At 40.8% G+C, this 26,631-nt stretch overlaps 3 protein-coding genes across 6 annotated transcripts in view; 1 reads left to right on the forward strand and 2 right to left on the reverse strand.

Annotated features, from left to right (window-relative positions):
* Window positions 1-275: 275 nt before the first annotated feature.
* On the forward strand, window positions 276-26,332 carry LOC117044260 (formin-like protein 20). 4 transcript variants are annotated; one of them, XR_004426280.1, is made up of 8 exons: window positions 276-440; window positions 3,510-3,601; window positions 4,697-4,789; window positions 5,441-5,572; window positions 6,286-6,414; window positions 8,320-8,395; window positions 10,266-10,343; window positions 26,244-26,332. XR_004426280.1 is itself a non-coding variant. In XM_033144844.1 (6 exons), the coding sequence occupies exons 2-6, from the start codon at window positions 3,522-3,524 to the stop codon at window positions 6,795-6,797; spliced, it is 522 nt and encodes a 173-aa protein (XP_033000735.1). In that variant the 5' UTR covers window positions 276-440; window positions 3,510-3,521; the 3' UTR covers window positions 6,798-7,888. The 4 variants fall into 4 exon arrangements, 2 of the variants coding, with proteins under 2 accessions (XP_033000735.1, XP_033000736.1); XR_004426279.1 differs by lacking the exon at window positions 26,244-26,332 and having other exon boundaries at window positions 10,266-10,373; XM_033144844.1 differs by lacking the exons at window positions 8,320-8,395; window positions 10,266-10,343; window positions 26,244-26,332 and adding an exon at window positions 6,710-7,888.
* Window positions 14,309-19,641, reverse strand: MRPS10 (mitochondrial ribosomal protein S10). Its single transcript, XM_033144843.1, has 7 exons — window positions 19,545-19,641; window positions 17,459-17,517; window positions 17,289-17,361; window positions 16,433-16,572; window positions 15,198-15,306; window positions 14,760-14,849; window positions 14,309-14,519 (listed from the first exon to the last, which is right to left on the reverse strand). Exons 1-7 carry the CDS (start codon window positions 19,620-19,622, stop codon window positions 14,433-14,435), a joined length of 636 nt encoding a protein of 211 aa, XP_033000734.1. The 5' UTR covers window positions 19,623-19,641; the 3' UTR covers window positions 14,309-14,432.
* The window catches only part of TRERF1 (transcriptional regulating factor 1), a 66,361-nt gene continuing 65,965 nt past the window's right edge, over window positions 26,236-26,631 (reverse strand). Inside the window, exon 17 of the mRNA XM_033144846.1 lies at window positions 26,236-26,559. Within this exon, the coding sequence (XP_033000737.1) occupies window positions 26,238-26,559 (322 nt within the window). The 3' untranslated portion in view covers window positions 26,236-26,237. The remainder of the gene's footprint in view (window positions 26,560-26,631) is intronic.

The following is a 26,631-nucleotide window of genomic DNA, read 5'->3' on the forward strand; positions in this document are numbered from 1 at the left end:
GTGTGCCCCCGCCCCAGTTCGTTGAATGCTCTCTTTAATGCACGTATTATTGAAACAGTTTTAGGGTTCGTTGAGCCTTGCTGGAGATTGGAGCTCTGTGAGGGGGCGGACTACAGTGTCCAGAATCCTTTGCGGTAATCGCAGCTCGGCCGCAGACACGACTTGGAGGTAGAGAAGGCGGGGCCTAGCTGCGGCAGCTGCTTGCCGAAACTAAGCCCCGCCCTGCTCCCCGGGCTCCTTCCCCTGCTGAGGGGGGGCGTGGCTTCGCGGCTCTCTCTCTCTCTCTTGAGACTTTGCCGAGGCGCCATTTTGAAAAGCGTTTTGTTTGTGGGCTGAACCTGAAGAGAGACGAGAGGAGGAGAGGCGGCTTTCTCCTCCCACCCCTTTCGGCACGGTCGCGACGTGGTTTCTGTCAGCCGTTCGGCAAAGCGTCGAGCCGGGTAAGTCCTCCCTCCTCCGGGGCATCTGCTCCATCCTCGTTTTCTCCTCCGCCCGCCTGGAGCGTATACTGTATAACCGTCGCCTCGCTCGGACAGGTATAAAAGGCCTGATCCTGCTGCGTCTTTTCCCTCAGGGGAACCGGCCAGAATTGATGCTCGCAATTTTTGTTTGAACGCGACCCCTGCCCCCCCCCCCCAATCCCCCGTTGCTTGGAGATGCGCTGCCTCTGAATAAGCGCGATCCGCCTATACATGGTCTACTCAGGAGTAAGGACTGTTGGGTTCAACGAGGTTTGACTCCCAGGTAAGGGGGATACAGGAGGAGCCCATCTTTGCGCACATAACCCCGGATTCGGTTGCATTGAACCCGGCTGGGCTTACCTTTGAGGAGGCACGTGTAGGATGGCACGCACGGAGAGGCTTAGCAAATTGGTCATGGCATAAGCTTTCCTGGACCGAGAGGCCAGGTGCACGGAGCGTGGCTTGGCAGCTGTCAGACAGTTGTTCAGGCAGATACGCACAGCAAGTGTTGAGAGACGAGGAATTTTTATTTATTTATTTATTTGCTTTTTAAAGTGCATTTCTGTGACAAGTCGTTTAAAGTAGAAACGTATACAAAATAAGCCGGTGTGGAGGCTTAATGGCAGCATTCCTTGCGTCATCCTCAAGAAAATCAAAGTAAATTTCAGGCGATGAGATGAAGAATACATCCATCCATAATAGCTCATTGCCGATTATTGCTTTTTTATGTGTACTGTATTTGTTGTAAAATACTCGGATATTGTTTTTTATGGATCATGGCATATAGCTATTTTGGAATACTTGCAGTGGGACAGGAGCCCATTGTTTTTACTCTAGCTGAAGCAAATGGATCAAACTTGATGATGGTTTTTTACTTCACATGTGAATTAACTTCCCATAAACACCCCAAAGTGATTTAACAGTAGAAATATATATATGTATGTAAAATAATTTCACGTCGGATGCAGAGAAAGACAAAAAAACAACTGCTTTAAAAGCTTGGGGGGGGGGGTTGAAAAGGTAGTAGAAATGGATTATGTTTAAATTGTAGTGGGAGGGAGTTCCAAAGAGTAGGTGCCCACCAGTGTTTGAATTTCGGGTCGCCAGGTTAGCGACCACAGTTTAAAAACCTTTGCTTTAGTCCATAGTTAATATCATTTCCATTTCTACTGTGCATGTTTCTCTTTCTTGCATACTGGGACAAGTGAATTGTTTTAAGAGCAAACTACAGTGAAGCAATGTAGTTGAGATCATAGAATTGTAGCACTGGAAGGAACCCCAAGGCCAAGGGTCATCTAGTCCAACTCCCTGGCGAATTGACATTTCATTGTGGCGACCATAGCCTAGAGTTAAGGTGCCATTTGGTGCCTAGCTTATACAGACCTCCTGATGAGATTGTATCTGCAGGAGGCTCTCTTCTTCATAAGGCAGTGATCAGTTGGGTAGATACGGAGTGTGATTATCCTAGTTATTCTGTTGAGTCTGGTTAGGCTATCTGAGCATGGAGAATTGTTTAATTGACTACTTTTCAGAAGTGGGAAAAGCTTGAAATCCCAGACAGTCCTATAAATTATACTCTGCATCTACATATATGTTGCTTCATACTTGTTTTGAAATTCCCCTCTTGTGCTACTATCCCCCCCCCCGGTCCCCCACCCGGACACACACACCTCAAATCACTTACTATCTTTCAAGTGTGTGATGGGGGGATTAGTTTGAAACATCATTCAGAAGTTTACAGCAAGTTATACAAAAAAGGTCATATAGATAAATAATATAAAATACAGCAAAATATGCAACATAGTTTATTTAAAAACCCCTTTGGCCAGCTCTTCAGCAGAAAAAAGGCTTCCAGAGCAGCTTAGAAATTTCAGACTTTTAATTGAAAATAAATGGCACAAAAATAAAAAGGGATGCAGAGGGATGAGGAAACCACAAACTTGTTATTGGTTAGAGAATTCTTGTAGTGACCACTGGAATGGAATTTTTTAGGGTAACCGAAAGTGCCGACCTCTGCTGATAGGAATCCCGCAAGCCCATTTCTTCTGCTATATCCCTAACAACAAGAAATCTAAGTAATCAGTTTTAAACTTTGCTAAACAACAACAAAATACCTTTAAAGTGTTTTGAACAAAGCATAAAGCTTTATTGTTTTAATGTATAATGAATAAACTCCATTTTCCACCTTCATACCCTCTTGTACTACTACTGTGCTAGTCAGTTTCATGATACATGCCATCTTTAAGCAATACTTAATAGAATGCAAAGAATAATTTCTTAAAAGAGAGATGTGTGGTTCATGTCCCCCTCTTCTCTGACAGGGGACTATTGTTCTCTGATTCTGTGTTACTGATAGTAGTGCCTACACAGTAACTTTCCATGTGTTCACTGAGAGTGGTGGTGGAATTTTCCTGTTGGCCAATGTAAAGTGGCTCGTGAGTCTCATTACATCTCCCAAGCCTCAGGGTTGACCAGGCCAGTCACATCCACCTTTCTTGCATCTGAGGTCATGTATGATGTCAGATTTAGGAAAGTTCAAGTAGCAGATGTTGCGATGTTTGTGTTCCTGATTCTTCCTTTGCAAGAAAAAAACCAAGCCGTTTTGCCTGACTGCACTGCAATTGATTTCAAGCTGTGGCTGCAAGGGAAGATCTGACTAAATCTACAGATAGAATCACCTGACATCATACAGTGTCCTGTGATTGATAGGTGGGCAGGGGTGCCCACCAATTAAAGTGGCCTGTGGAGGGCTGGCCCTCTGGCTGGCTGGATCCAGGTCCCCACCCCTGGTGTTCGCTCAGCATTTGCCTATTTGTGACATCTTTGTTTTGAAACTGCATTCATAGTTGCATCGTATGGTACAAGGCACAGAGTTGGGTAAGAATATCTAGAAGACTTGCTTTGATATTTCTCTTTGTATCAATAAGATGGTGTATAGTTGTTGGTAACTATTTTTAACAGACTTTGCTGGAAACCTCCAAAATTACATTAGGGGAAATTTGATTCTTAAACTTTTATGTTGAAACATGACTTTATTTTCCCTTCTAGTATTTCTAATAGATGGAAGAAGGTGCTGAAGACCTAATGGATCAGCCTGAATCTGCTCCAGAAAACATACAAGTGACTGAAACAAAAAAAAGGTGAGACACAATTTCTAAGTTACTGCTGTTGTTAAATGTCATATTTAAACAATGAAAAGTGTTTTATAAAAACTAGGAAGAGTCTTGTGGCATCTTGAAGGGTGGTATTCAGCTAAGTTTTTCTTAGAGTAGTTCTAGTGAAATTCATGGAAATAACTTGGTTGTGTTCATTAATTTCAGTGGGTCTACTCTGAATAATTTTGGTTGAATACCACCTTAACATATATGTTCATGTTCATCAGTTGCATGAAGTGTTATCCTGAGTTGCAAGTACATATGTACTGGGTTTCTGTATATTTTTACATATATGTAATCTGAAACAGTGCCCTGGGTCATGTACTGAACATAGTTTGTTGTATCCAACTAAATTTTACTTTGAGTAGACCGATTCAAATTAATTCACTGAAGTTAACTATGACTATTACTGTCAGTGGATCTACTCTGAGCATGACTGGTACTAGGCACAATGCAGCATTACCAGGTAAGATCAGTTGATGAAAGATTTTGAGTGACATAGGGTTGCCATATTTTGAACAGTGAAAATCCAGAAAGAAAAGTTGAGTTTTTTTTCTTTTTGGGGAGGGTGGGGGGCAAATTTGTTGAGCCGTTTTTGAGCTAGTTTTATGGAAAAACTGCACTGCCATATGGGCTGCCATACTTCCAGGTTTTCCGTATATTTGCAATATTCCATATACAGCATGGCTGGGAAATTCTGGACATATGGCAACCCAGGTTGACAGCCCATGAAACTCTGCTTCTGTGCATGGTTTAGGGAGGGAGAGCAGGCTTATATGCCACAGCTATGGGGAAATCACAAATTCAGAGGGTTAAGACTTTTCTAGTGTGTGGCCCACAGGTTATTTTTGACCCTTGCTAAAGGAGGATACAGCTTTCCATATGACACAAAATATCTGCAAGTTTGATGCAAATTTTTGTTCTCTTTTATGGGTGGGGCAGAGGGCCTAATCTACATACAGTGTGGACCTGCAAAATCCTGTTGGCGCCCCTAGCCATAGTAATTGGTCCGTGGTTCTTAGAACAAACAAACAAAAAAAAGTGATCAGAATTTCATATGTTCTCCTTCATTATGCTCAGAGGCCTAAGAGGTCGGGGAAGAGGCCGAGGTGGCAGAGGCTATACTAGAGGGAAAATGCGAGGCAGATCACTGAATGGCTTTGGGCCTATAAGGTAATCTTTCATTATTTACTTATCCAAGATCAGCTTTTTTGTTAGGCAGCATTGAAGATAGCAAAATACAGGCATGTAATGTTGTATACCTTGACTTCAGGTTGTAAACTTCCTAACTGGCACAGTTTTATACACAGTTGCAGTTCAGATTGTGATGATTTTGCAGTCTTAGAGGGATGTGCATGCAGGTGTGTTTCTCCCACTGAAATGAATGGTGCACATGCTTGCTGATGGTCACAGGTCCAACCTCCAGCAGTTCCAAGTAGGACTGGGAAAGACTCGTTCTGAAACTCTGGAATGCGACTGCCATTCAGGATGTGGCCAAAATGGGGTCATCCAGATGTCACTGGACTGTAGCCCCTCTTATTCCTGACCCTTGGTTGTGGAATAAGGCAGCTTCGTATGTTGAGCTGTAACCAAGAACATGGTTAGAACTTAAATCATGAGCTTGTGTTCAGAAGACAAACTAAGGCAAACGTTGACTTGCCGCAGCATGGCTTAGGAGCAAAAGGGACCGGAAAGGACCAAAATGGCTGCAAGCTCTTTTCCAGGAGTCTGCACATTTGCAAACCTGGACTTTTGTCTCTTTATTAAGATTTGCTGAATTGCTCATGCTTTTAGATTGGTGCAGAAAAGTTCTTGTTTTTGCAGACGTGGAATGGGAAGAATGCGCCCATATTCGGATGCAAGAGGTCGAAGAGGAGTACGAGGCGGAACTCTCTTCTCACCATCTCTGCCTAGGAGAGGAATGATGAGAGTGCCTTTTCTGCCACCCCCACCATGGTTAGTATTGAGGTTGCCAGTGCAAATCTATTTAAAAACAGTGACTGTAGTTTTGGGTTAGTTGGGCTATGTTTTGTTTATGCAATTTGCATTAGTTGCAGAATTAGGAGCTTTCTGCAAGCAAAATTCACAAGACCCTGTTTCCTTGTCAAATTCCATAGAATTGGTTGTGTGAGAGTCCACAAAGAAAAAAAAGTTTCAAGAGCTGGAGAGCTGTTTTGGGGATTTTCCTCTGAGAGATAACACTGCAATTGATTTTTTTTGGAATCTAAGTTATGCAACTGAAACGTTGTATGTGACTCAGTATCAGGAGTGCTTCTTTGGAAAGATTTGGGGTTGTAAAATATACCTCAAGAAAGCTGATGCTAATCAGATAGTGAAAGTCTAGGACTGAGAGCTACTGAGTTAGATCAAGCACTCCTATACATACAAGGAGAAATTACCTCATATAATTTTTATTCATTGTGAAAACACATTCATCTAAAATTTGGAGAAAATCTTTTAAAACAGGCAACTATTCCTGGCAACTCTGAGAGCACAATTTTTAGATTTAAAATTTTTTTTTATTATCAATATGATTGCTGTAGTGGGCTCCTTTGGAAGGAATGGCAGAATGTAAACTGAATGACTGAGCAAATTCTAACAAAACTAATAATTACATGATATGGGGTTAATAGTCATATGGTGATGGTCAGCTGGGTCTGTCTCTGCAGTTTTGGGCTTCCTCCCCCACCTCCACCTCCCCCACCACCTGGACCAATGGGCTTCAGGGGAAGACCTCCTCCCCCCAGAGGTAGAGGGATGCCGTCATGGCCACGAGGCCGTTTCCCACCTCCAAGCAGGTAAGATTCCTTTCCCACCCCCCTTTTTAGCTCATTTTACTTTACACCTAAAGAATTTTATGTAACGACGTTTAAAACTTAAGGAAGGTTAAGTATTCAGAACAAGGCTTATCACGTAAACTTAAAAAATCAGAACTTATTGTTAGCATAATATTTAACCACATCGGAAGCCTTCTAAATATGCATGTTGGAAGCGTACTCCAAATTGTAATGTAGGATTTTAAGTGTGTTGTTTTTAAAAAGTAACTCTTTTGAGAAGGGAAAAAAACAATTATGATTTTATCCTTTTATACAGCTTTCCCAGTGGACCCGGTGCACCAGCCCTTCCGCCACCTGGGCGGGGCCAGAGATGGCCTGGGCCGCCAGGTGGCAGATACTATTAAAGAGGCTTATTCTTTAAATTCAGTAACTGGGATACATCCTTTTTACCTTAAGACCATTTGAAATGGCTGGACTAAGAATTGCCTATAAAGCATTAAAGAAGGCAAAGAAAACTAATAGAGTGCTTGATATTCCATATTTTTCCAGCAGCCCTTATGCACCAAGTTGGTAAAAGCCATATTTTTTTAAAATATCCTAAAGACCTGTGACTCCTTGGACACTTTCAAGCATATCCTTTTGAAGTCTGTTGTTTGTGGACATTGGCATCTGCACACAAAAATGAAAAGAAACGTATCTTAAAAATAGGTCAAGCTTTTAACTTAATATTCAATTAAGTTTTGTGTAGCTTTTTTGGAACTACATCTTGATCTGTTTCAGTAACATGTATTTGTTTGTTCTAAACCTTGTGAACTCTGGTTTCAAATGCACTTACATGTAATAATTTCATCAAGATGCTTCTTATTTCAAAGGGGCAATTATTCTGTATCATGTTGGGAAATATAAGCAATGCACAAAATGTAATGGATAAAACAAACTGTGGGTGTTAATTTAAGAAAAAGAAAAAAATTATAAATGAACAGAAGTTTATGGACTTTGTTTAAATTTTTAATTACTGTTTCTGTAACTCAGCTTGACCTTGGTGTTTTAATTTCTAGCATGTTATAACTAAGTGTATACATGGCTAAACATTTGACCTATTGTATAATTACAACTGGTGATGTTATCAAAAACATAAAATGAAAGGCTATATTAAAATCCGCAGTGTGCATATTGTTTTAAATGACAGATTTCTGTACATTACATAACATAATCACTTTAGATTTGATTTTGTTGTGCACTAGAAAAACTTAACAAAAATGGAACATGTAAATCTTCTTTTGCTTGTTAAAATGACAGATAAAATTCTGAAACAGTGCTGTTTAATGTCAAGGATGATCACAGTTGGTAAATTTACATTCATTAATACGGTCTGTGTTCTTCTGTGCTGAGGGCTGAATAGAAACTTTTTTTTACCAGTCTGGTGCAGTTTGGGACTTTTTAACTTAAGCAGTTCCTACACTGGGTCCAAAGTCTACAAGCAAAGTAAAAAAAATGAAGAAAAGCAATAAATTGAGGTATGAAAGCCTATATAGATGTATATATTCTACTCTTAACACTTGGCTTCCAGTTAATTGGTATCTGAACAAAATGTATCAACCTTAGCTTTGATAAAACAAAACAAAACCCCAACTTAGATTGATGCTTGATCAGAACCTCAACATTCCGAATAAATCACAAAAGCTAATATTTAGCCTTCACATCTTATTCTTTAAAGGGGGGGGGGGAATTCAGCTGTGTATAACATATTAGAAAATACTTTATGCTATTCATTTGGTTAAATCATTATACTGGAACATTGCTTTGTTTTGGCTTTGTGTTGGTTCATTATGTTGGTTTAAAAAGACAGTATTGACTGCAACTTTTAAAAAAGTAATCTAATGTTGCCCAATGGTGAAAGAATGATGCTGTTGTTATCTTCTGAAGGGTAACATAGTCACCCTTTGAGGCCAGTGGGAGATGGCATGCAGACCTTTGGGAGAGCTTTCATCAAGCCCTTGAGGTGAGACAGTATTTAAACATTTTCCCCACTCACTTTCTTTTTCTTTGAGTGAAGTGCACATTCATCTGAGTTTGATTCATGTCTTAAGTGGGGCACAGGCACAGCACACATAGTCTCAATTCTGTTTCACTCGGAACATGAGCGGCCAATATACAGAGTTACCTCCTAGTGGAACCCAGTCATACAAAAGGGATTCATCAGGTTCAGTTGGAGCTGCCAAACACATGGTGGTGGGTCAACCAGGCGTGTGTCCAATGAAGCTGGGTTTTATGCAGATCTTTACCGAAAAGGTTACTGTCAGAAATTACTAAGCAGTACACAAATTCTGCTACTTGGAATAACATTTGAACATATAAAGCCATGTTTACACTGAATTGGAACATTCCTCTATCTAGTCCAGGGGTGGGGAATGATCTAGCTACCATGGTATATCCTTATCTCTGCAACACACAGACACATAATAGATCCACTTTGTGAGGTGGGTGGGGTTGGCCATCTGTCAGTCACCTGACATCATGATTGTCAGGTGACCTATTTTTGCCTGTGTGGTTCAAGTGCCATGCTTATTTTTGGGGCTTGCAAAAGGTTGGCTGTGCACTGGGCTTTGCAGTCGCTTGCAAACCCACTTTTGGCACAGATGCATCTTTACCTAACCCACACTTGAGACTGCATATAGGGCAAGTTTGTGTGGCTTAGCGCAAAGGGCCTCCTCATAGGTTTCCTGCTGATCCAGTCTAGTAATGTCTGTTCTTATTGACCATGGAGCACCTAAGATTTTCCCCAGCCTTGTTTTCTGAGATAGCTGTAACTTGGTGCTTCCAGAAATTGAAGCTGGCCTTCTGCTTGCAAATACCACTGAGTATGGCCCATCTTGTTAAAGGAACCACATGCCCTTGATTTCCCCCTTAAACTGAACTAGTATTTGCTGTTCTCCATTCAATGTGTTTGAAAACGCAAGGAGAAAAGGATTAGTATGTTCAGTCTTCTATATTATTCTATACCAACTGCTGACAAGAATCATAGAATCCTAGAGTTGGAAGAGACCACAAGGGCCATCCAGTCCAACCCCCTGCCAAGCAGGAAACACCATCAAAGCATTCCTGACAGATGGCTGTCAAGCCTCCGCTAAAGACCTCCAAAGAAGGAGACTTCACCACACTCCTTGGCAGCAAATTCCACTGTCGAACAGCTCTTACTGTCAGGAAGTTCTTCCTAATGAGTAATGAGCAAGCAAGGCAAAGCTGCTTTGGCAATAGTCAGTAAATCAGTACTAGCCTGTACATTTAGTAGCAGGAATATATTGCTGAATTTTATCTGTTGATATGGAGAGAAAATGAACCCAAGCATAAGAGAGAATGCAAACACACTTAGTGCTCTAGTACGGCAATTCACCTACATGATGGGCAGAGCAATCCAAAATGATAAGGTAGCATGGGTACAGCATATTTACCACTACATCCCAAGTCCTGCTAGCTCATGCCAACCAGCGTAGGTGGTGTGGGTTTTCTCTGTCAGTACAGGCAGTTCAGGCTGGCACAGCTGAGGGATGGAAGGGGGAATGGAACAGCTTTGATGCTGTTACATAGTCAGCTTGGCTCTGCCCTCTGCTGCACCCCATTTCAGAGGTGTAGTACCTCAGTTGTCTCTTAATCACATTCAGCACTAAAGATCTGGGGCTTGGAATTCCTCTTTTCTTTTTCCTTTCTTTTACTATAAGCTGCATGAGATTACTGTTCAGAAATTTAAAATACAGTAGCAGGCTGACTTAACACATATTTCTGATTTTTAATGTTCATGGAGAAGCAATCAGTTTGGAAGCTTGCAATCGCACAAATGTTTGTATAGACTGAGAAATAATTGTCCTTTCTAGTGTATTAAAGTTGCTGCAGCCATCTGAATTGTGTATAAGCATACTACTCTGCAGGAAGATTTCAAGTCTATTGTTAAGGTAACACTTGCTTTCCTTATTGCCCTCTTTAAAAAATGATGATGCTTTGACAATGAAACAGTTTTTTCTGGCCTTTCTTCTATATTTCTGTGGGGAACATCCATTGCAGATGTGAACTTAAATTAACAGCCTGCAAAGCAGTGTGTATCAGTTTTCATAGAGTGCAGCTATTTTAACTTTTCAGGAAGATTAGGTTGAGGTTCCCTGCTCATTTTTTATAAAATTCTACTTGCACTGAATTGCAACTGAGTACAGAAAGAGCTAGTGTCTAGTGCCTGTATAAATTAACTGTAACAATTCTCTGATACAAAGTCAAATGATGGAAACATGGTCCTAATGCCTTCATCATTTAAGCAAGTTTAACCTAAGAATTAGTCCAGATCCAATTCCATGGTATTTATGTTTCTGATACTATACTTGAATTGTATTGTGAGAAGCTTTTGTAAGTTGCTCTGAGAGTCTATTGCCCTATTTAGAAAGGCCAGTGTATTGTTATTTTAGCCACAATCTGGATGTTTTAAGAACCATAAGCAGAGCATGAATGTGGTAGGGTTGCCTCAGGGACCCAGTGTTCAAAGATACTGTTTCTGTTACCAGGAAGAATAGTCATTGATAGATCTCTCACCTTTGGTATATTTGCACTGATCCTGTTAATTTCAATGGGGTCTTTGCAGAGGAAATTCCTGCTGAATTATTCCCCTTGTCAGTAACTCTGTAAGTGCATTTAACTCATTTTTCCCCACAGAGACCATTTCACAGACCTTGAGAGAAACACAGTAGATAAATCTTTCACAGTAGCCTGATCTTGATTCAAGCTTGAGCCAAGGGGTGTGTGTAATATATTAGGAATGTTTTGTCTATTGCAATAAATGACATCCCAAGATCAACTTATTTTTAAGACAAAAATGTTTTTTGCAGTCAATGAATGAGAAACTAATAAAGTATCTAAGCACTGTGATTGTTGTGTGATGGAAGTATTTACAAGGTGTATACAGTACATAAACACTACTCTTCTGTGTAGCATCTTTGGGAGGAAGGAAATGGCTCATATGAATATATACATTATTTACTGCACAGTGGTGGATATGAAGTTTCCTGTCTGACCTGAGATTATTCTGTACATATTCATCCAATTAATCCTAGTTGTATTTGAATAAAATCTAGCATCTATTCCTACCGCACTATTCCTACCTTTAAATGAACAACTGCTACTCAAGAGGACATTATGCTATTGTCTATGGCCCTATTCATCTTCTCTTGCCCTCAAGCTGCTTATGTCAGATGGTTTGCTTAGGTCCAATGGAGCTCCTGTTAAACTGACACAAGATACATAGCTGGCTTATTTTGCCCTGGCACTATTATTGCTGCCAAGAAGATATGTACTGTAGCAGTTTTAACGTTCTGGCTAAAGTCATCAACATGGGGTGGAGTAACTAACCCCACCATTAACTAAACATGACTGGTAATTCAGTCTCCCTGCTGTAGTTTCTTGAGAGCCAAACCACATGGGGAGCTCTCAATACAAATAGGTACTTAACTAGACACTCAATGCCTTTACAGCAGTAGGATCATGTACTGACCAATCCCTGTATCAGGCATCTTTTTTGTGCTCTGGCAGAGTAGAAACCTTTTTCCCTTTGTATTTGCAGCTTTTCTGTATCCTAGCTACCTTGAGTCTAGTTGCTAAGAGACATCCTATACCTAGGAAAGTGTTGGCTATTTGTGATTTTTTTTTCTTAAGAAGACAACTTTATTGAAATACTGTTTCAGTAAACAAAGAATACTATTCAAATGTTGCTCAAAGCAATAATGAAAAAAAGAACCTGATTCCCTGGGCTAAATAGAAAAAGGGGAGAGATGCAGTTCTCAAAATTATCCATTTTGCGTATTAAAAAATAAAATAAAAACTTTTATGTACCTCTAATAAAAAAACAACCCTGAGTGAGACTAACAATGCAATCCTTTATGTAAATTAGTATGTTAAATGAAGCTTGTTCATAGGTTGGTGAATATCTTTTCCAGGAATGCCAGTAACTACTATGGGGTTAGAGTATTCTGGGTTTGGTTCCAAGAGATTGAAATACTTTAGCAAACTGAGTGATTTCACTGATTTGTAAAACAAGAATATGGTTGCTGGGCAATTCAGATATTTGGGGTGAGGGTGCAGATTAACATATCAAATTATTAAGAGTGTTTATGGGAGAAACAGATTGGCTTGTGCCCCAATTAAAAATATTTCTGTAGGCTTTTGATTGTTTCCTAAACATCCTGTGGTTATTAGTAAGCTCTATGTGGGAGATTAGCATCTGCTCAGGGCTGGCCTAATTAAGACAAGCTCTTTGGCACAGCTTGGTCTTACACTTCCTCTTTAGCAACAACAAAAAAGCTAAGAAGGAAAAATTATCTTAAGATTACTGTTCCAGCAAGTATGCCCAATTCTCCAAGAATAGCTGACACTATGGATCAGAACTAACATTAATTGAGGAAAGTCATAAATCCTGCAAAATCATCCTTGGCTGTGTGAAATTGAAGCTCTGTCTCAAGCAATTAGGCATTTTGCATCTCAATCTGATTAGCTCTCATCTTATTCTCAAAAAAGCAGTCACTTTTCTTTTAAGAAGTAGTTATTACACATTAAGTACTTGGGAATTTGGTGCCTATTAAGTAACAGGTAACAGGGTAAATTTTTATCCATTACAATTAATGTCAATTTGGTAATAAAGAGAATGAAGATAAAAGAAGCACCTTTGCACTGAAATAAATTTAGGGGATTTTTTTTTCTTCAGTCGAAGCAACTGAACCATGTATCTATAGGACTGCAACCTTGATTTAATCATCTTAGAGTAAGTCCCATTGAACTCTGTCTTACTTCTGAGTAGACAGGATTTCACTATACATCTACAGCTGCCCAGTGTTTTTTGCAGAGAAGCAGGACATATTTCTACATTTAAACACTAACATAAGGCTGCTTCAGGCTTCTTTCATGAATCATAGTGCACATCAACAGCTAATTTCATGTGCTTTAAATGTAGCAGCAAACACCCATACATCAGTGGGGGTAGAGGGGAAGCTGTGGCAAACATGGTCCTTAGCTGTATTTGGCACGAAGAACTATGGATATCTGGCACCACACCTGCTCCTTCTAGCTGATGTTGCCTTCCATTTCTTATCAGTGGCACACATAAAAGATTCCTATGTAGAACAAATTGACTTTTATAATAAGATCCCTATTGTGAACAAAAAACAGTCGTACCTTGGATCCCAAACACTTGGCGAGTTGAACGTTTTGGCTCCTGAACGCCGCAAACCTGGAAGTGAGTGTTCCGGTTAGCGAACGTTCTTTGCAACCCGAACATCCAGCGCTGTTTCCGTGGCTCCCAACTGGCTGCAGGAGCTTCCTGCAGCTAATCGGAAGCCATGCCTTGGTTTCCAAACATTTTGGAAGTTGACTTCTGGAATGGATTGCGTTCAACTTCCGAAGTACCATTGTATTCTGTTAACACCTTTTCTAATAGTTATATAGAAAGAAGTACAGGTTATTAATACAGTTAGTTGCAGATGGTTTACAAATTCAACCGTACTCTGCTAAGGGCCTCTTTATATTATGCGATTTATATTGAAGTAAATATTCTGATTATAAGCAACAGTGTCAGTAGCATAATTTTAAAGCTTTTTTCTATGTACAGCAAAACATGATACAGTGGTGCCCCGCTAGACGAACGCCTCGCTAGACGAAAAACTCGCTAGACGAACGGCATTCGTCTAGCGGAAGCTGCCCCGCTAGACAAAAAAGTCTATGGGGCTGCTTCACAAGACGAAAATTTTTCGCAGGACGAATTATTTTCGTCTAGCGGGGCACCACTGTACACAAACAACAGATAACACAACTTCTGTCAAGTTTCTGTTGCCACAATCTCTTCCGAAACATGAGGTTTTTTTGAGAATTAATCTGGTCGAAAAGCAGGCTCATTAAAAACTAGTTCATTACAGATCCATTTAAGAAATAGTATATTTCTCTCTAACAGAATGACATTGTTACATTTAATTTCAACGGGGGGGGGGGGAGCGAGGAATCTTCAGACCAGGCATTTAGGATTTACTTGTTGATTCTTCTACTTGAGGCAGTGTGTCCCAGACAGGTCTCTGGATATGTTCAGGAAGTCTTTCTAGTCTTGTCTAAAAAGAAAGTATCAAAAATGAGGTTAAAAATAATAATGCATGTGCAACAGCCATTTTTAATGCTAGAACAATCCTAGCATGTTTCTGTGGTATTTATATACCGTAAATCCTATTCCAAAAATTCAACACATGTATGACATGCAGATAGGCTACCAAGTGGCAAAAATCCTGTTTTGCCTGATAAATGATAAAACTAAGAGTTTATACTACAGAAGAGAGAACAAAGTTAACTAATACCTTTTTTACTTCCATAGCAACCCCTTCAGGTAGATTTCGTTGAATGTATTCCAAGTAAACATTGGCTGTGCTGCCGGTTAAATGCTTTAACTGAAACAGAAACAGTATTTTAGTTTTCACATAGCAATTAATAAGACATGTGCTAAAGGAAACCAATCTGTAGGCTGTATCTGGCTTACTTTTTCCCAGCTTCTGCAGCCCTACTTGGACCAATATAGATACCACTGTTATAACCATTCTAGCTCAAAACATTAGAGGCTTGAATATGGTTCTCAAGCTATTCACCACCTATTATGTTTAATGTTTTACACACAAGTATGTATGTGCATGTGTATGATGAATGAAAGGATAGACAACTATTATTTCCTGAATAATAATAAAAATGTTAATCTGTTTGCTAAGCACGTCTCTTATTTAAACATACAGCTCTTCACTCACCTCCACGTGGCGGTAATGCGTCCTCATTTCATACTGAACTCTGTGCTTCTTGAATATGTGCACTGATTTTAGAAGTGTGAATCGTTCTATCTTCCTTGGAGGCTCCTCTCTAAGAGATACAGTATTCATAGAATCATTGGTCATTTTAGTATATTTACTTATTTCTGAAATTACAGCCACTCCACTGACAGGTTTCAATAATGAAGCTGCCTGGCAAGAAGCGGGGAGCAGGGAGATAAACAACTGAGCCTCCAACTCAACTGATTGGACTTTGTGGCTATATGCAAAGAGATGCACGTAACCTAAGGTTTGGGGGGGAGGGAATCATGGAAATGGACAAGGGGAAACCTCATTAAACTAAAGCCAGTAGCAAAACTCTTGCTGACTTCAAGAACTTTTGACTATGATTTAAATATGCATTGACTAAAACACAAGGTTACTTCTACCTTCAGAAACATTGAACTGTTGTTCAGTATGATAGATTTCATAGCAACAGCAGCCACAAGATGTACAGTGGTACCTTGTGTTAAGAACTTAATTCGTTCTGGAGGTCTGTTCTTAACCTGAGGTACCACTTTAGCTAATGGGGGCTCCCGCTGCGCTGCCATTTCTGTTCTTATCCTGAAGCAAAGTTCTTAACCCAAGGTACTATTTCTGGGTTAGCAGAGTCCGTAACCTGAAGCGTCTGTAACCCGAGGTACCACTGTACTTCTGGACTGTAAATTTGCAAGAAAGTGTCTTGCATAATTTACTAGTCCTTAAGCAAATTATCTAATAGTCCCTATTCCAAAGTTAGAATCAATGAGCCCAACTGTCTGTCTTATCCCATCTTAATTCCAAAGAGTTCAAACTGTCATATGTGGTTCAGCCCTCCATATTTTATCCTCACAACAACCCTGTGATGTAGTTTAAACTGAGAAAGATGATTGGCTGAGGATTTTGAACTTTAATCTCATAGACCCTTGTCTCTAACCACTGCACCACACTTGCCGTCAAAATTATATAAGGGTAGGAATTTGATATCCTGGATTCTCTCTAATCAATAAAACAGTTTTAGTGTGCTTTATGCATTCTCTCATTTTTCAAATGTCAATAAAACCATTAGATTTGAAAGCATTAAGCTAAGATGCAATTTTGCTAAGTCTTTTATAATTATCCAGCTATAGGGTTGTTGGACTAATTAGAAAAGGAGATTCTAGAATTACTGAGTAACTACAAAGGATAATTGTACTTACACTTTTTCTATGGAGAGACCAAGTTCTTTAGCTGCAAGCACCATGAAATACTCATAACTGTCCAACACCATTCTGTCATGACCTTTCACCAAAACAGCCAGTTTCTTATATAGCACGTCTGGTTCATCTGAAACAGATACCTGGGAGTGAAAGCAATGAGAAATAAACGAAGACGCACTCATATTTTAAGGCTAGGCAGCCTTAATGCATGGTTCATTAAAATCTCTTTTTAAATCATTGAGTTCAAATTAAGTTGTTATATACATTTTTTGTGCCCCCAACATCTTTTAAACCCGTATCAGTATACAGTGGTACCTTGGTTCTTGAACTTAATCCATTCTGGGAGTCCATTTGACTCCCGAAACCATTCAAAAACTAAGGTGCGGCTTCCGATTGGCTGCAGGAGCTTCCTGCACTCAAGCGGAAGCCGTGTCTGACGTTCGGCTTCCAAAAAATGTTCGCAAACCGGAACACTTCCAGGTTTGCGACATTCGGGAGCCGATTTGTTTGGGAGCCCAGCTGTTCGAGTACCAAGGTACCAATGTATAAAGACGACTCTGAACTTACATGGGAGTTACATTCTGAGGATAGTGCATAAAGCCAAAATTGCACATAGCCAAAACACATAGGAATAAATGGCAGGTGGGAAAACTAATGTATTTTTTCCCAGGATGCCCGCCCCCTTTCCATCCTCTTTTTATTTTTTTAAATTTGCCAAGCATGTAAAGCTGAATGCGCACAAGTTTGATATTCATAAGTTGTAAGGTACCTGTACTCCCAATCTTGAGGTTAATATTTTTCAGAACATTTTATTAGTTACTGGCAAGATACAAAAAGTTCAAAACTCAAGACTTACCAGGGATTTTTCCTTGGGCTGCTGAATATTGGTGTGCACGCCTGAAAACTGAAACCACATCAAGTGATTGTTGCTGAAATAGGAAAAAGGGTGTGTGTGTGATAGTATCACAACAGGTGCAATATAAGAAAAAAATGTTTTAAGAATTTAGCTGGAAGTGATAAACTTACTGAAGAAAGCTACATTGCTTTAGTGGAACTCCTCTTGTTAAAAGGCAAGTCTCTGGTCCCTAAGAACATAATATAGGATTGGTATGTTAAGATTGCAATGTTGCTACATTGTTGGTCAGCTGCTTCAGCTTTCCAGATTTATTTAGTCAAATAAGAAAATAAATGCCTAGATACCCACCCCCATCTAAAATACATGAGAAAAAAGTGGGCAGTTGATGAGAAAGGAGACTTTATATATAACATTAATACAAAAGGCAGTCCACAATTACAAAGTATCACATCGGTTCTTTCTAGATTCTTCATGTATTCATGTACACTGTCGTAACTGGATCTCCTACACAATCCCAATTCCTCTTCAAGGCCTTCATGTTTAAATGGGCTGCTGCTCATCCATTGAGGCCAAACGTGCCCCGTCATAAGCACAGGATTTCCCTCCTGGCTGCTTTTGGGATTTCTTAGCAGATTCAGAACCTGATGTTGTAAAAGCTGTTAAAGGGCAATGGTGTACAGGAGGAGGGAAGGGCAATAACAACTACTTCCCTTGCCAGGCTGCAATGACATGGAAGCATTTATGTCCCATGCTGCTCTATGAGATACGCACACCAGTCCATAAGCAGCCACCAATAAGGTTTGCCACTGGGATTCTGGGAGTGCTCCTATGCATCTAAAAGCTATGAGAAGAGCCAAGCAAAACCACAGCAAATAGATCTTTTTCCAGTGTAAAGGTGGTCACTGGGAAAACCTCTTCGAATGTTGCCTGATAGAAGACAAAGGCACTGGACAATGGCTATTTTTCTCTTGTTGACTGTGTCTACTGAGATGAATGGCAAAGCTACTCAAAGGGTTTTAGAGATCACCATTTAAGCAACAGAGCATTGCTTTAGTGTTTAATTCCAATAACATAGAGCCAATGCCAGTAAAAGCTTTAAACAATTTTCCATTGCAAAGACTCGAATGCAGCCCTGCAAGGAAGACTAGGTTGGCAGTGTCTGGCCCAAGATCACTGTGTGAATTTTGTGGCTCAGTGGGCATTTGAACCCGGGTCTCCTAGTTTGCAGAGGGACACGGGTGGCACTGTGGTCTAAACCACAGATCCTAGGGCTTGCCGATCAGAAGGTCAGCGGTTCGAAGGTTGGCAGTTCAAATCCCCGCAATGGGGTGAGCTCCTGTTGTTTGGTCCCAGCTACTGCTCACCTAGCAGTTCAAAAGCACATCAAAGTGAAAATAGATAAATAGGTACCGCTCCGGTGGGAAGGTAAACGGTATTTCCGTGTGCTGCTCTGGTTCGCCAGAAGCAGCTTAGTCATGCTGGCCACATGACCCGGAAAAACTTCTGCAGACAAACACGGCTCCCTCGGCCTATAGAGCGAGATGAGCACGCAACCCTAGAGTCGTCTGCGAGACTGGACCTAATGGTCAGGGGTACCTTTACCTTTACTCCTAGTTTGCAGATATGCATGTACAGTGGTACCTCGGGTTAAGAACTTAATTCATTCTGGAGGTCTGTTCTTAACCTGAAACTGTTCTTAACCTGAAGTACCACTTTAGCTAATGGGGCCTCCCGCTGCCGCTGCGCCACCAGAACACGATTTCTGTTCTTAGCCTGAAGCAAAGTTCATAACCCAAGGTACTATTTCTGGGTTAGCAGTCTGTAACCTGAGGTACCACTGTATTACCACTTATTACAGCCTACAACCTCGGAATGCTAACCTTTCAAATGCAGCTTGCAAAAAAACAAAAACAAAAAAACCACAGCAAACGATAGCAACGTATGACCCCTTCTCACAGGGACCTGTGGTGGGGAAGGGATCAAATTCTGCGGGAGCAGATCCATCGCTGAGGTGGTCCTTCCCACAGGAAAGGTGGCGGCGAGACATAAAAGCCCGGCTCTGAGGTGATCATCTTCGCCAACCTCCCTCTCCTGAAACATCCCTCCCGCTCAGATATATATTATCTAAAGGCAGCTCCGATGTCGGCATTTTAAGATTATCACCCTATATTTAGCGGTTTAGACATCAACTTATTCCGCCCCGGGGAGCCTCCTCGCTGCTCAGCCGAACCCTGCCCCTAGGGACGCCACAATCACCTTCCACAGCCGGCACAAGAAGCTCATTCCTCTCCGCGCCGCCATCTTGCCCTTCCCCAAGCAACTTCCTACTGCCATGATATCATAGAGCTCAGCTTCCTGTAGGGCCTCAGCAGCGGCGGCGGCGTCTATCTCTATGGCCTTGGGATACAGCCAATCATAGAGTTCTCTAGCCAAAGAAACCATAGAGGCGTAAACAACAAAAGTTCCTCCTCTGGTCGTGTGATTTTCTCGCTAGAGCGGCAAAAGCTACAGCTGCTCATAGTAGACGTCTTTATTGCTGCAGTGCCTTTGGTAGCAATGTAACAAATAACTACCAGGGGGCTAGGAAAGGGAAGTACATGCAGATCTTACAGTGTGGGGAAAATTTGATTACTATTTTATTTGAAAAAGTGCGGCATTTATTATTATTATTATTATTATTATTATTATTATTTTAATGACTTGCAAATTCTCCTTGCTCCAAGGAGGAAAATACAAAACCGTCTAAAATTTCCCTTAATATCGCGGAAGAATGGGTAACGCCCATATTCCAAACAAAATAAAAAATAAAAAATTTCCTTCCAGTAGCACCTTAGAGACCATGCACACGAAAGCTCATACCAAGAAAAAACTTAGTTGGTCTCTAAGGTGCTACTGGAAGGAATTTTTTATTTTGTTTTGACAATGGCAGACCAACACGGCTACCTACCTGTAACTGCCCAAGGTCTTGAGGATAAATTGGGTTTTGGAACTACAATTCCCATCAACTTCAGCATGCAATGTTGGCTTTCAAGGATGATGGGAGTTGCAGTCCATCAGCAGATGGTAGAGGAGCTGGTCGCCATCCCTGCTGGTAAAAACCCTGTCGGCATAGTCAGTGGTTCATAAATGAAGTGTAAATGGCATTAGCAGAGCAACCTTGTGCTGCAGCTCTGAGTTGTTCTAGCCACAGGGCTGCGCTGGGGTGTGTGTGTGTGTGTGTGTGATGAAGAAGTTTGTTACTATTATTCATTACATTTCTATAACACCTTTCATCCGCAGATCACAGGGCTGCTTACTGTATAAACACACAACACAACAAACAAAACAATAACTCCCCCTCCTCCCAGTTTAAAAGGCCACGGATTTTTAAAATTTAGCCAAAGGACTGAGAGAAGAGGAAAGTTTTTGCCTGGCGCCTGAGAATATGTACAGCTATGTAATGTACTCCAGGATTTAACTTCCGTCTGGTTGCAGATCGGGGTGGAGTTAAGTTTATTATGCCTTATTATGATCACCATCTTTGAGAACAGTTGCTACTTAACGCCGCTTTGATAAAGGCTTTAATAAAGAAACCTTTTCTTTACCAAACAAAACAACCACCACCCCACACCACCCTTTTGTACAAACAAGCAGGATTGTTAAATAGTACTTTAAAATGCTGCTAAAGACATGGGTTTTGTAGCATCGATTAATGTTGTATGCTTTAGTCACACCCAGTGAAATTAACAGACATGACAGAGGCCAGTTAATTTCAGCAGGTCTAATCTGCATAGAACCACACTATGGTTTGCAGCTCTTTGCATTTGTATTATCAACATGATGCTACCCTCAAACAACGCAATTATTTTGTTGTTGTTATTTTTAAAGCAACAACAACACTGATCTTGATCCTTCCCCCAAGGTCAAAGACAAAAAGCAACACCTACTTGTATGACCGGTAAGGAATGAAGTTGCTCCACAAATACCTATGGGTGTGGAATACTCTGCTCTAATTCAAATGTGAGGTGGGGTGGGGGGGAGACGAACAACTAAATAATGCTCAAATGTGGACACAGCGTTAGCTGGATGCAACCGTCAACAAATTTTATATGAACTTCAGGCATCTGATGAAGTGCCACAATAAATGGGTCAAATCTTTACAGTGTCACAAGACTCTTGTTGTTTTTGGTACATGAGACAAACACAGATCCTCCTCTGGAAATGACTGAAATGCTAGTGCGGCAGTTATGCACACACCTATTCTTTCTCACCTATGTAGTGGGGGGGGCACTACCTTTAAGTTTGGGGGGCCATTTTGGTACAGGAAACTCAGATAAACATCCCAACTTTTAAAAAATGCTACATATTTCAAATGAAGATTTATTTAAAAGAATTCTTTTGTCACGTGAACAGGGGGGATCAGCAAAGTACATTTTATCAAAAGTATAAAATACTGTTCTGTGGCAGCGTTACATTGGATCCCTTTGATTTTACAAATACAATATTCTGTCAATTTAAGAAAAAGCAGAAATATTTCTATATAGTACATAGTGCTCACATGAACTAACTGGGATTCGTGCCCCCTCCAAAGAAACAAAAAGGAAAGGGGGAAAGGGAAATAAAGAAAGGACACCATGGCACATCATCATATGAAATTAAACATTTTAGTGCAAACCTGAATAAAATTACACCCTGAAGTTAAACCACATGCAGTTCAGGTGCAATTAAGCCGTAACAGGCAAAGTTTTCTTTACAAAAATAAAAAGAACTACATTTAAATGTTTATTATTTCATCCCCAAAGAACATTCTTTACACTACACTGCAACTCTGAAATTATTTACAGCTTTTCTGTAACAATATAACAGCAGTTAAATATGTCTGAAAATAAGATTTCCCCCCCACAAAATAGATTTTTTTTCTTTTGTTATGTACAATTTTTCTCTTAATTCTCTACTGGAACTATACCACAATAAACATGAAACATTAACAAAAAGGGAAATAAAAGATCAAATTTTCCAGCAAAATGCTGACCATTTTTAGATGTTATTTACCACTGCAATGTTTTAGAAATACAGAACCGATGTATAGAAGTTAAACAAGGATCAATATTTCTTCCAGGGATTATTTTGAGATTCTCTTTGGTTATTTTAAACCACGTCATTTGCTCCACAATACTTTTACAAGATGGCAATTTTCCGTCACACCTTCCAGTGTGATGCAAGAATGCTACTAAAGGTGGTTTAGTAACCACTAAAGGTGGTTATAAATCTGAAGGAAAGGCCTAAACACTGCAATTTCACATTGGAGAAATCACTGCTCGCCAACAAGGATATGCATCACCCCAAACCTTCCATGTTTTAACAAGTCCTTACCTAGAAGAGACCTTTGTTACATGGGCTTGCTGGTGTAATGCTGCATCATACTGTCCAGTCAAATATAAACTCAATGAATCTGTTTGGAAGGAACTATTGTTATATATGCATTAGCCTCCTCTCTTTATTTATTGGTTAGAGATCATGCATATGTCATAATAGGTTTCCAAACACTTGCAACCCGATTGTCTAGGACCGGCCAATTGGTTTCAAAGAATAGCTCAGCTGGTCTTTCCTGTGTATTACATTTAGATTCTGTGTCAGCCTGCTAAACTGGAAATGCAAGAAATCTTCATCCATGTAATCGTACTTTAATGGCAAATGGCAAAAGAATTAGTTAAACTGATTGGTCTAGATTTGCACTACAGGAAAGCATATACAGTACATTGGTAAGATTTCAGCTGATGCCCTCTGCTGTGTTAGCCAGGAAATACCACAGCATTACTGTGTTTGTGACGAGGAAGCAGTGAAAGACAGTCCGTGGTACCTATTTAGCTTGTTCTTGTTTTATCCTAAAGGTACAATGATTCCTTTGCCTACTGAAGGAGTGTGTCAACTGGTAAAATCAGCAGAAATAATAATTTTTCCATTGCAAACAGGATACAGATCTCTGGAACTGTGGCTATGTTTGCCTTGGCTGCTACAAATTTTTTTTGGCAAAAAAAATCTGGATGCTTGTGTAATTAGTTGCCTATAGGCTGGATATATTTTGTTTTATGATGCTCCTCTATTTTTTTTAATGCATTATTTACTGCAACCGCATGTAACTGTTATGGCCAATGGCTAAAACAAATAATCAGCGAGCTGGTCAGATACTGACCTACACAACACCACCATTATGCTAGCCCCCTGCCAAGCTTCTCACAGCGGAATCTGATTACAGATTACAGATGGAAAAAATATACAATCTCTGACTGTTGAGAATTCCTAAGGGTCTGTTCCAGTAGATGCCAGTCAACGAAAACTGGGACATTCCTTTTGAAAATAATACTGAGAGAGAGAAATATTCTGCTCAGGCATGCAGGTACCAGCATCTCACTTAGAACACTGCAAATGTCACTTGCCATTTCATAGGAGAGCAAGGATGCTTATAGGTGTCATGTAACTCCCTGCATTAGCTAACCCCTAAAAACGGGTCAACCATGCAGGGCGGTCAGTGATCAGCTGGACATATGAGAAGCATCTCACACAGCATGCAAATTGCCAGTTCTCTCCATCAGTTATGTCGGGCAACAGCAACAGGTGAAGGCAAATCACACCCCTTGACTGAGATGGTCAAACACACTCAAGAACCATATCCAATTCTCCAAAAACAACCTGGGTGATGCTAGCTATTCCCTGGTAAGAACAGATTTGCTGGGGGGGGGGGAAGAATAGTAGTTTGCAAGGAGCACCCAATAGTTCCTCTGCATTTATCAAAATGCTTTCAATGATTATTAAATCGGTCGACTCACACTGAAATCTCAGACAATCTCTGAGATTGTCTCCATGCAGATCCTCAGGGACACGGCCACACAGAGGATGCGATTCCAACTGGAGATGCAGTTGCCTGGAAAACTAGTATCTGACCACGGTTTTCTGGCAGCAATTTAAGTGAACAAAGCAACACATTTCTTTTCAACCCTGAATCACCACTGAGAAGTATCGGGTGTAAACTGGGAACGCCCTGGGTCAGCTGCTATTCCCCCCCCCCCTGAAATGCTTGGTGGATGTGCCAAGTGAAGACTATTTCAGTTGTCTAAAGTGGCCCTGGATTAAGAGGGTCAATCTTCATCTGATTTGGGGGAATCCAAGAGCCACGTCTCACCAGTGTCACCCATGACTGGCGCAGCTTTTGAACCCGAGTGGGAACATGGCCATGAACGGTTTGGCTTTGATTGAGAGAAATACAAGACGTTTCTGACTATTAACTTTTTCTAGGGCCCTGGTCTGACTCTTTAGGTGCAAACGTAAGATATAGTAACTGTCTATTTTCCCATCATACTTTGCAACTTTTATAAGCAATAAGAGGAGATGCAAAAGAAGACCTTGCCTGGGGAATAATCCCACTCCTAGCTCTGGGAAGGAAAAAGGTGCAAGCTGCTTAGCCAAGTCATTCCAAAGTTGAACATGCTGACTTACTTGAACAGGAATGAGGAAGCTGTGGCCTGATAAAAAAAATTCATAAAGTAGAGGTGTGTGTTTATTTATTGGATTTCCATACCTGCCACCCCCTGACCCAAACTGCTGAATGTTTGCTGGGCATTATCGCTTCCAAGAGCAAACCTATAGCTCCATAAGAGAGTCCTGGCAGGCATAAAACCCTCACTGTTAAGTGTATATATTTGTGCTAACAATTTCAGCCAAGCTATGTAATTTTTATTTCTTACATACATACATAAACGGCCTCTGGCCACGATGAAAATCTTAACGTGCTTAGAAAAAAGGACCGATTTACCTAAAAGTGGAAATCTCCCCCCCCCCTCTTCTTTCTGTGAGGAAAGGTCTTGATAAGTACCACTGCCTCTAGGCAGCAAATAATAATAATAATATTATTAATAATTAATAATTAATCCCTGCACACTCTTCAAGGATAACCTTTTTAAAACAAAAAAAGTGATAAAACTTTTGCAGATGGAGGTATTTCAGTGCATTCCTATCACGAATGCACATCCAAGCCAGTAGTCTCCAGTCAAAGGACTTTTCAGATGTGCCTCAGCAGCATCTCCCATGGTGAAGGAGCTCTGAAGTGCACAAAACAAGTAGAGCCCTTCTCAAAGAAACAGATTGCCTCCTAAAAGGGAAAGGAGGAAGTGAATGCAGATTCGCAGAGGGCTAATCTAGCTGTTCTCGCTCCCTTCAAAGGCTGCTCAAATATCTTCTGGGTCAAAGTAAAGTGGAATAGGCCACCGAGCCCATCCATCTGTACAGAGCCAAGTCTTCTTGTTAAGAAGGAAACCTGAAGGCGCCTTGGAAGCCTCCATCCACCACAGAACATTCTGTGTCATGGGAAAGAACTTGCCACGGCTACTTCTCTGCCTTAAGTATCCCCCATCAGCAAAGAGGCCCTATAACAGCCCCAGCGACATGTTGGAGCAAAACTTTCAGATGCCAACAATCCAAGTCTCAGCTTCTGTTTATTGCAGAGACAGCATTCTTTGTTGTGGCAGATGTTTTGAGGCCAGAGCTGAAGGCACAAAATGAAACACATTTTGAAAAGAAAAAGAAACCAAAATCTACTCGTATACGGGGTGCGGTGGTGGGGAAAAGGAAAACCCTGAGGTGTTGCAAATGAATTTGGGGACTTATCGCGTAAATGCCTGAAAGGAAACAGTAAGGAAATAAGAGGTCTCAGAACCAACTAGTTTGCAAGGTTTTTGACAAAAATAGCTTTCAAATGGGGGGGGGGGGTTGAATCTTTTTGCAATCATAGTTGCAAAAAGTAAAATGACCAACAGCAATAACCAGATTTATCCCACTTTCCTCCACCCCACAAAAAAACTTTCAAACTATTCAGATAGTTTAAAATAAAAGGGAAGTAAACACTTAACCCTCCCAGCTGAAGGAAAATAATTCCAACAGGCACCCATAATTTTACAGAATGGCTTTTTTCCCCCTCTACAGCTCCACATCATCCTGAAGCAAATCTGTGTCTTCTTCATCCAGTAAGAGGTCAGGGTCTATCACTTCAGTACCGTCCATGACCTCTCCCAGTTCCTGGACAACATCGCTGCTGAGGTCATCGGCTTCCTCAACCTGCTTTATCAAGTCCAAATGATCCAAGGGTATCAAGCTATGCCCAGAGGGCCCCGTGGTCCTTGCAATCGTAGCCGCCATTTCAGCTGCAACAGCAGCCTTCTGGGCTTTCTGCCGCTGCTGCTCTTCCTGTTGCCGGTGTGTTTTCATGTGAGCATTCCGGCTTTTGATTTTGAAAAACATCCTAGGGTGGGGGTGGCGGGAGGAAGAGAAAGGAGAGGGAGAGGGAGAGGGAGAGGGAGAGAGCAGATTTCAT

The sequence above is a fragment of the Lacerta agilis genome, chromosome 3, assembly GCF_009819535.1.
Source record: "Lacerta agilis isolate rLacAgi1 chromosome 3, rLacAgi1.pri, whole genome shotgun sequence".
Classification (NCBI taxonomy): Eukaryota; Metazoa; Chordata; class Lepidosauria; order Squamata; family Lacertidae; genus Lacerta; species Lacerta agilis.